Consider the following 11,025-nt stretch of genomic DNA (forward strand, 5'->3'; position numbering starts at 1 on the left):
AGAGGCGGTGCGGTTGGCGCAGGACAGAGCAGGGTTTAGAGCTGTTGTGCATAGGGTCGCTATGAGTCGGAAACGACTCGATGGCACATAACAACACCAACAACAGTAAGTTGTACCTGTAAAAAATTGAACTGGCAAAAGTTGTGCGATAGAATTACAATAGTCACCAAAAATTGAGTAGCTGTGAAGGCTGCTTTTGTAAATGTCTAGGCTTGGAGATTCAGCATCATGGTTTCTAAAATATTTGTACCATTAACAGCTCAGTTAATTGGACTAGTAACATGCTTCTGTTTTATGTTCTAATATACTGTACAGTGCCTAGAATCCTAAAATCTTGCATGTGGCCAGCCAATACATAACAATTAGGCTCTATTCACTTGAAGAAAAAAAAAAGGAAAAAGGAAAGTCAGTAATAGGAAGAGGATGCAAAATGTATGATTAACTGCCTTTATGAAAAACTTAACTCCTTTGCCATGAGACTAGAAGAACGGGATGGAGCCTGGCTACCATTACTGAATGTTTGATGAAAGATTTCATAGAATTCTGATCAAAAACAGGCAAATGCAGAACATAGTGCCATATTTTCATTGACGTACAAAGTATAGATGAGCCCGTGAAATTATTGCCATGACATAATCGTAAAATCTTAAACCAAAATATCTCAAGTATTAACACTGTACTGAGTCTATATAGTAGACAAAGGTTGCCTTGAGCATTTTTCTCTTTTAAGAACTATCTTTATGGGTTAAAACTGACAACAACACTAGGTATATTATGTAATGAGACAGGAACCTTATGGAGCAGTGATTTTATCTTAATAAGGGCAGAATAACATGGAAAAGGAGGTTGAGGATGGGTGTACAACTCAGAGAATGTCATCAGTCTTCCGAAATTGTACATGCAGTAACTGTCACACTGGTTATGTTTTTGTAAATACCAATAGAATACAATTTTAAAGAAGCAAACTTGTGTTCTTAAAAACATCATCCAAAAAAGCAAGAAGTCATATTATGAGTGGATGTGTCTGTGTTTAGGTAAGTAGATGGATTTAGATATACAGGTATCTATGACAGAGCTTATAACATAAAAATAGAAAGAATTTTTACATCTTAATGCAAAACACAATCTTTCCCCAAAAAAAGGCAAGTGACTTGAATTATTAATGTTTCAAAAAAGAGATGAAGATGGTCAATAAGCTCATGAAAAAAAATCTAAATATCATTTGACCTTGCTGTTTACAGGTGCCAATTTGAGCACAACTTATAATGATCATATGAACAAAAGATCTGAACCCTGTTCTATCCTGCACCAGTCTCACACTTCCTGACACACAAGAGCCCACCGCAGCAGCCACCATATCAGTCCACCCGGTTGAAGGTCTTCCTCTCCTTTGCCAACCCTCCAGCCTTCCCAGCATCATGCCCGTCTCCAAAAAATAGCACCTCCTAGAAACATGTCCAAATTATATGAGACAAAGTCTCATCATTTGTGCCTACCAAAAGCACACTGGCTGCACCCCCTCCAAGACATATTTGTTTGTTCTCTTGGTCATCCATGAGATGTTCAGTGCTCTTCTCCAACACCAAACCTCAAAAGTGTCAATTCTTTTTCTGTCATCTTTATTCATTGTCCAGTTCTTGGCTGCATTGCTAGTAATTGTTAATGAAAGTTGGTGACTGGAATGCAAAAGTAGGAAACAGTGAAGAAGGAACAGTAGTTGGGAAATAGGGGCTTGGTGATAGCATTTGACTTTGTTGTTGTTGACTGTCTTCGAGTAGAGCACAACTCATAGGAACCCTATGAGCAAAAAGCCTGAAGCCCCTCTACAACTATCGACATTTATCAAAGTTCATAGTTTCTGGAGGCATGTTATTTAGGAAGTTAATGATACTTCTGCTTCCAAATTGGACCTGAGGGGAATGAAAATTAAAACAATAACGTGCTATCATTATACACTCACTCTCAAAATTCAACTTGACTCCCTGGCTTTGAGAACTAACTCAAAGCTGATCCTCTTGCTGATTTCCAAAGTTGTAAACTGAACAGAAAGAAATTTCTGATCTTACACCCTCAGAGTCAGTGGTGGATTTGATACAGAAATATGGTTAGATAGTATATGGGAAAAGAACAGCTTTCAAACACTGGTTATAGGAATATAAAATGGCATAAATATTTTAGAAAATATTTTAGCTATTTCTTATAAAGTTTAACATATATTTATCAAACAATTTATCAGTGATTTAGTTCCTTATTCAAGTAAAATGAAACAAATATCCAGAAAAAGACTTGTAACTTGTGTACAAATGGCCATAGATTTTTCTTCATAATACTCTAAAACTGGAAACAACTCCAATTGTTTACCAACTGGTAAATGAGCAAAGAATCAGCTGTATATATGTAACACAGAATCTTATTAAGTAATAAAAAGGTAGAAAGATAATATATTCAATAGCAGAATAAATGTAAACACAAAAGGAGCTCATCACAAGAGTACTCATTACATGACTTCATTTAAATGTACTTCTAGAAAAGGAAGATAGTACCAAGATGTATAGAAAGCAGATGAGTGATTGGTTTCCTTAATGACAGGGCCACCTGGAGAAGTGGCATTGGAGGTGACCCTTAGTGGACAACCTTGAGCAGATGGAAAAATTAGATATCTTCACTGTGGTGTTGGTCACACAGGTAAAGTTTGCCAAAACTAATCAAAGAATGGGCAATCTCCTCCCATGCAATGAACTGCCTCTGAACACTTGCTAGAGGATCAGCTATGGGTTGGTTCTGATTCTACGGTATACAGCAACATTTAAAATGAGCGATTTTCTTTTATGCACATTGTCATTTATTAATACTGATTAAAAAACAAGATGGCCTTTAAAGTAGCAAGTAGAGAAGAGAATGTCTTTAGCTAGCAAAAGGAGAAAAGAGCAAGTACTCAGGGGTATAGAAAGCAAGGGATCAACTCAGTGGCTTTGGATTTTCTGTTGGTCTGGAGCTATGCCTTGTTGAGCATAAAAGTAATCTTCCTTCTTAAAATGTTGCCCGAGAGAACCTTTGCTTCCAGCAAATATAGAAAACCAACAAAACAACTGGCTACTTCAAGTTACTTAAGTAATGCCTGACATAATAAAAAGCTGAATAAGGGTTTGTAAAAATACATGAACAATGAGAGATAACTTTATCATATAATTATTAACTAAAATTTATAATTCTAAATTCATTTCTATATTTAAAAATCAGCTCTACTTCTTTAAAAGTATTTTAAATAAGTCAAAACACCAAAAGTAAAAAAATATTTCAAAGCACACTGTAAAAACAAAAAAAAAAAATCTGGGGGCAAAATTAGCAGACAGCACAGATGTGAGACCAGATGAGATAAACCATTTCTTTTTAAAGGACTTAACAATTTACAGTCATATTACAAGGAACGAGTTTTGCTAATGGATACATAAATTCTTTTTGTCTCATTTTTTGACAGAACACAGTGAAAATGAGTTGGTGAAAATAACAGCCATAGATAGAGCTAAAATGAATAGCGTGCTAAAGGCAGGGTAAGACCACACACCATGAAATGTAAACAGAGGAGGAAAAACCTAGATGCCAGACAGGAAGAGAAGAACCAGGAGAGCAGTCTTTACAAATAGAGGTAAATGTAACTAAGACTGAAGAAAATCTGATAGGTTTTAAAGAAAAAAGCAATTATTCCTGAACATGCAGAGAGTTCTATAGAATAGATAAAATTCAATTTCCTGAGCTCAATTTAGAACTTTTCTCAACCCTATACAATCTTGCTTTCAATAATAATCAATGATTTATATCAGGGCAAGTCATTTTCCTCTGAAAGGTTGGTGTGTTTTTTTTTTCAAATAATTGGAATAGGTTTACTGGCCCTAATTAAACACTGGATATATCATCTCTCAGCAGTATCTCACATTCTAAGATAAACAACTGTTATTTGATTGGCATGGGAACATTAGCTTAATGGAGTAAGAGGATAATAAAGGCTTTTAAAGGCAAACAAATACTATTTTACACATGTAATATTGTTGTGTTTTGTAGGTAAACATTTTAAAAAGTATTACCCATGTTTTGTAGTTGTCAGATATATTTTTAATTTGGCACTTATTTATTAAAAAAATGCTCTTTCGATATGTTAAAGTATGAAGTAAACTAAAAACAAGACAAAAATTACTTCTCAAAGAAAGAACAAAAAGATTTATGATTATAACACAAGTTTAACCAACATTCTTATAATTTCTTAATGAAAAGGCTACCTCATTTTTAATTTACAAAGATTATTTATATAAAGTCATGCTCTTATTATTAATACTACTAAGAAAAGACAAAAAGTTATTAAAAAATTAGAAGTCCTGTTCTATAAAAATTAATTGTATAAATTCAGCCATTTAGATCTTAACAAAAACCATGTTGTTATTGTTGTTGTGTGCCACTGAGAAGGAACTGACCCATAGCTGACCCTCCAGTGGGTTTTCAGTTAATCACACGGGAGGAGAACAGGGAGGACCTGGTGGACTTGAATTGCGCAGCTTCAGATCTGCAGCAAAAGATCTTGCCACAAGGCTGCCAGACACCAACAGCCACCAGAGCTCCCTGACAATTTACGTACTCATTAAATGTCTAATTTTTTATATAATATATAAATTTAAGAAAATGAAAAGGGACAATATAGTCATTCACTCATTCAAATAACAAATATTTATGGTATGCAAAATATTAAGGTAGATCTTTGTAATAGAATTCTTGTTCCCAAGTGTCTGAAAATGAAAATAAACAAATAAATATAAGGACAATATATGGTAAAGTGCCATAAAAGTGATATAACTAATACAAAGTTTTAGGGAAAGAATGATAATTTCTAGCACGTAATCAAGGACAAGCAACCCTGGTGGTACAATTGTTAAAACAATCAGTGACTAACCATGACACCGACAGTTTGAACCCACCAGCTACCTGCTTGATGAGAGAAAAGAGGCTTAGTGATCTTGTGGGGAAACTCATCCAACTGGAATACATAATTCATAAAGATAATGGTCTATATCCTACTTTTGGGAGAAGCATCTGGGGTTGTAAGAACTTCTGAGGGGGGTAAGAGTGAGAATGAATTAATTGATGAATGAATAAACGAACGAATGAAAACAAAGTTTCAAAGAAGAAACTAGTCCACAACACTGAATGCTTATATAAAGCACAGCTCCATCTAGACTGGGACTAGCAGAACAATATGGTGACTGGCTACCACAACCAACAGTTCTGACCAGGGCCTACAGGAAGCCCTTAAGACTGTCACTCTTTTAACTTGTAATTGAAGCCACTTCTGGAAGTCACCTTTCTGTGAGGAATTCATTCCCTTAAAGAATCAACTACATGAGACATTTTACCCAAAAACAAAGAAAAGAAGGCACAAAGCAACATGGAAATAAAACAAAGAGAACAGAAACAATGAGGATGCTAACACATTATTAAAAATTGTAACTAATTTTGTCATGGAACAATGCACATAAAAATGTAAAATAGAAACTTACTGTACAAACTTAGCTAAAGCCCAAGAATATATTCAAAAAGAAAAAAATCTGGATATCTGCTTCTGTAAAGATTACAGCCTTGGGCGAGCTCTGGTGGCCTAGTGGCAAGAAGATGCACTGCAATCCCAGAGCTGCGCAGTTCAAATCCACCAGATCCTCTGCTGGAGAAAGAGGAACAATCTCCTCCTGTACCACCAATCAGATCCAATTTGACGGAACACACACACACAAATAAAAAAGAAATAAAAAATAAACAAATAAATATTACAGAATTGGAAACCTTATGATTTGATATGTCTAAGGATCAACTCACTAGCTCATTTATTGTCACTGAGTTGGAAGTGACTTAAAGCTAAACCACTGGCAAGTTTTCATGTGCCGATTAACCACACAGGAGGAAATTGCCTATCTTCTTCCCTAGGAGTGCCTGGTAAATGAAAAACACTAGAGAAGTTTGTAGTACAATTCCTTATGGACTACACTACTACCAGAGCTCCCTAAAGATCAATTGGACAGCACGTAATCACAATAGAGAGGGAATGCTACATAAAGAAAATGTTATGAGCTGGATAATAAATCAGGGTCGATGAAAGGATAAGATTTCACACTTATGAAGTAAGTGTCCCATTTCCCTACATGGCCTATGACACATTTTAGCTTCTGCAAGATAAAAGGGGAGGAAATTAAAGCAGAGGGAGGGACCTCAGTATTACTAAGAAAGAATTTCCAGGTATAGCGTGCACAGGTTTGAGTCTAGGTTCTTGCTGGAGGAAGCACATTGACCCAGGGGAAGGCAAAGATGTGTCAATCTCCAAGGAATGCTGCAGGAAACAAGAAATAAAGCCTTTCCTCTGGAGAGGAAAAAAAGCCTTCCCCTAGAGGCAGAGCCATGAATTTGAATTTCCCAGCCTCTTACACTGTAAGAGAAAAAAAAACTTGTTAGTCATTCACTCATGTTATTTCTGTTGTAGCAGCACTAGATAACTAATAATAAAAATACAGAAATGTAGAGTATTAAGAATGAAAGTATTATTAAAATCTCTTGTGAATACATCTTGACAGTGGGTTAGGAAGCACAGCCCAATGTTTAAGATTTCTTTGGAAAGGGTTGTATACCTTAAAAAGATAAAACTGCTCCTCTATTAAATATCTCTGCTTCTTAAGATGAAAAAATAGTATTTCCTCTTGAAATTTTCTAAGAAACTAATACTTCAAGACAAATGATTATCCTCTGTGTTCCTAAAATGATCCCAGTAAGAAGGAACAGGACAGAATGAAGTGAGGAATGAAAGGGAGGCATAACTGAAGTGGAGGTTTAGATCAAGGAATAGGTGTTTAATCAGTCAGGCTCTAGCCTGCTAATATTTTATTCAGAGCAAAATAGGGCAAGATTAAATTTAGCTTGTGAATTGGAAATGTCTTCAGCAAGATTCAAAGGGTGGAGTCATTCATTCAACAAATATTTTTTTGGAAAAACAAGCATTTTTTTGATATATATTGTATTCTAAGGGAATCTGATGGCATAATCAGTTAAGTGATGTGCTGCTAAAGAAAGGTCAGTATTCCAAGCCCACCAGGCACTCTATAGGAGAAGAACGGGCAGTGATTTACAGGCAACAATGAATGTTTTTTTAAAAAGTGAACTGGGGGGCATTAGGGAGGAAAACGTGCAACAATGAATGAATGAAAATCCAACTTTTCTGAAAACTTTCATTAAAATCACACACAAACACACACCAATATTTACAGGCTTGGAAGTCTGGTTTGGTTGCTATTAGAAGTGACTTGGGCAGTGAGTGTGGTTTGCTTTATTTCTGGCTTTACCATATTATTATAAAGGAGTCCTCGTGGCAATACGGTTAAGTGTTTGGCTGCTAACCAGTAAGGCAGTGGTTCAAACTCACCAACTGCTCCATGGGAGAAAGATGAAGTAATCTGTTTCTGTAAAAACGTACAGCCATGGAAACCTCATAGGGTATAGTCCCACTCTGTCCCATAGTGTCACTATAGTAATGACTTGATAGCAACAGGCATGCGATTTTTAAATTTTTTTTTGTTTGATAATTACTCATTTAGCTGTTGGAGAACTGAACAAGACAGAGAGAAAACTAAAGTCCTGCCTTTATCATTATAGCGCTTACACTGAGAATGTGGAAATAAAGAACAAATAAGTTTAAAGATACAGACTCCAGAAAGGGAGCAGTCTCAAACAGAGGAGTAGTAACTGTAAAGGAAAAGGAGGGATAACCACAAACTACCAGAGAATTTTTATTATGTTTGGGTAACTTAGAAACAGTATTACAAGAGAAACAAAGAAATTGGAAAAACGGCTCTGTGGGGGAAGAATGGGCAAGAAGGGGCTTATTTTAGATTTTCAGGGTCAGAAGTGCCAGTAAATTTAGCACATGGAAATCCAAGGTGCTAGGAAGTGAGGTTTAGAGATCCAGACTAGAGAACAGAAAGCAGGCAGGTACTAGTGGAGCATATGAGGGAGAAGAGGAAAAGCAGTGAAAGACAAAAAACACAAAGGATAGTCATGCAACTGACAAATATTTTTGTTGTAATAACGTAAACAAACAGAAACCCAGAGAACTGTAAGGCAAACAGACGTCTTAAGAAGGAAATGGGTAAGACTGGGCAAAAGAGCTGTCAGTGTCTCCTTACCTGTTCATTCTTTTTCTGAACCCATTCCTTAAGCTTTTCTTCAGCAATTATTTTTCTTTTTTCTCGTTCTTCCATTTTTTTCCTGTTTTCTAGTTGTTGATTTATTTCCTGTGGATTTTTTTTAAAGAAAAAGTAACATATTAAAAAATATTGAGGAAATCAAATGAAAGAAAAATATATTATTTTCTTCACTGAATACCTATCATGAGAGACACTAACTTAAATAACTAATCTATGATGAAAAAAAAAGCACTGGTAAAAAGTAGAAATCATTTTTTAGAAATGCAAATAATTGCTTGGCAGCAAAACACTAGTTTCTTAGACTAAACTTCACCTAAATTACCTTCATTGAAATTAACTTTCCCACACATAAATTTTGGCATCACTGTAAGGTACTAGCAGAAACTCAAGAGAATTGCACTATTGTTTAACACTTATTAAAAAAGCATCTAGATCCTTAATAAAGATAAGGGATAGATATTAAATGACCCCAAATTAAAATTTCAATTCAAAGTTTCAACAAATAAGAAATATCAGTCATTCAACTTCCTTTAGAGAAATAAATAATCCAGATTTCTCCCCTCTGCAATTTTAGAGCTTCTGGAGTGTAAAACAAACCCACATTCATATCCCAGGTTATTTAACTGCCTTGCTGTCATTTGAGTCAACATGTTTAGGCATTTCCTCAGGAGAAAGAATGTGGAATGTATGGCCAAATAAAACTACAAGCTGAATGCCACCACTCTGTCACTCGTCAGTTAAATTACCGCATTAGTTGAGAATGCTATCCAAACTAGGCTTTTAGGACCATGCTACTATCATTATCAGTTATTTTTCTTTTCACTCCTTATATAGTAACAATTGATACTTTTTTCCATCTTCCACTTTTCCTCTTCCTAAGTCTTTTCTACCCAGTGACAGGTGGTAATAGGTAACTATGAAAAAGAAAATTCTATACTAAGAAGACAGCGTTTACCCTTTAGAACACTTAGGCCTAAGATACCTACCTCCCATGATAGCTCACCCTAAAATTTTGCCGCATAGAAACAACTGCCTCTACTCACTCTAAAAAGTCTTCTAATTCTTTAACATTACACATTAATAGGAAAAATATTTATGTTGAGTTTAAGGATTCTTCATTACTTCTGCATGTGCTATTTCTTCATTACACATTTAATGCGTACTTATGGAATTCCTAGTAAGGAGCTAGTATTAACTGAGACTTAAAGATGAAATTAAATAATTATCTGAGCTAATCTAATTTTATATACACCAAAAAAACCTAAGGCTACTGGCTATGATAGCTCAAAGAATAGAAGAGAAATAAAGTGACAGAAAAGAAGGAAGTATGGTCCATGGTATGAATGAAGGCAGTCAGAAACGAGCAAGCACCATTAAACGGACAGTAAGAAGATGGCTTGATTAGAAGGGAAAGTTGAGCGAGGCAGTGAAAAATCAGAGTGTGGTACTGATTACAGACACAAGAATGTCTCTTAGGATAGGCAAAGTAGGAATGAATACATGGCAAAAAAGTCAACTGAGAGCTCTTAATGAGCAAGGTTAGAGACTCCATTTGAAAGAAATAAGAGTTATGTGGAAGGAGGCCTCTAGGTAAGATGTCAGAATATGGACTGGAAAGGGCAAAAAAGGTTTCGACTTGTGTCAGATAAGAAATGTACACAAACATAACACTCACCTCCATCAAATCAGAACTGACTCACAGCTGACCCTCCAGGTTTTGTCAGGGACCACATATCACATGGGAGATTGTCTATCTTTCTCCCACAGAGCAGCCCTTAGAGTCAAACTGCCAGAGAGGAGCTTCCTTGGTTTAGCAGAGAAATCCTTACGAACTATACAACTAGAGCTCAAATACATGAATGTAAGGACTTTTAAATGACTTGACTACCCTTTCAACTTTTATCTTTTAAATTTTAAAAGTAGAAAATAACACAGAATAAAAAAAAATACTAAGTCTGACCCATTTATTTTTAAAATAAATCACAGTATCCTGGAGAAAGCTCTTAAACTGGGAGTTATAACTCAGGTTACAATGTCATGTCCACCTCTAACTAAAATCGTGGCAATGTTACTTCTTTGGTCTTCGTGCTTTTTATCTAGAGTAGGGATATGCTAAAAATGAAACAAAGACAAAACCATGAAAAGAATATAAAAAGTCAAAATATCATTAAATTAGTGTATAATAAATTGAATAGCTGGTCTACATGTTATGATGTCCTTGGCATGATTTGTCTAGGTAAGATTTGTGCTAAAATGTTTCCGTTGATTCAAGGTTAGTAAAGAAGAAATATCAAGCTACTATTACATGACAGAGTTTTCAGCTCTCAGTTGAATTACAAATAATTAAATCCTGCTTAACTATGTGTAACGCACTAATACTGCTTAACTTCTATGTGTATACTTAATATAGACAATTAAACTTCACTTTGTCCATTGTTAAATGTACATATGATCAATAACTCTGTGTGTGTATGTGTGTGTGTGTGTGTGTGTGTGTATATATATATATATATATAGTTTTAAAAATGTATATAATAGAAAATCTGGAGCTCTAGTGATGTAGTTTGTAGCATATTGTACTCTTAACCAGAAAGCTGCACGTCCTTGTGTTATAAATCCACTAGCTGTTTCTTGGGAGAAAGATGAGCAGTCCTTCTGTGAAACCCAACAGGTTGCTATGAGTAGGGATAAACATGATTTAACAGTGAGAATGAAAAATAAGAAAATCTTCAAGTGGTGAACACATATTTTCATTTTTAAAATTACATTTCTCTGTATTTTCCAAATGTATTTATAG

The 11,025-nt window shown here is 35.2% G+C and overlaps 1 protein-coding gene across 1 annotated transcript in view; it reads right to left on the reverse strand.

Annotated features, from left to right (window-relative positions):
- The window catches only part of CCDC34 (coiled-coil domain containing 34), a 31,622-nt gene that overhangs the window by 8,922 nt on the left and 11,675 nt on the right, over positions 1–11,025 (reverse strand). The window contains exon 3 of the mRNA XM_006883772.1: positions 8,208–8,315. Coding sequence (XP_006883834.1) covers positions 8,208–8,315 — 108 coding nt within the window. The remainder of the gene's footprint in view (positions 1–8,207; positions 8,316–11,025) is intronic.

This window comes from Elephantulus edwardii, unplaced genomic scaffold, assembly GCF_000299155.1.
Source record: "Elephantulus edwardii isolate Elephantulus edwardi_28Jun2011 unplaced genomic scaffold, EleEdw1.0 scaffold00029, whole genome shotgun sequence".
In the NCBI taxonomy this organism is placed as follows: Eukaryota; Metazoa; Chordata; class Mammalia; order Macroscelidea; family Macroscelididae; genus Elephantulus; species Elephantulus edwardii.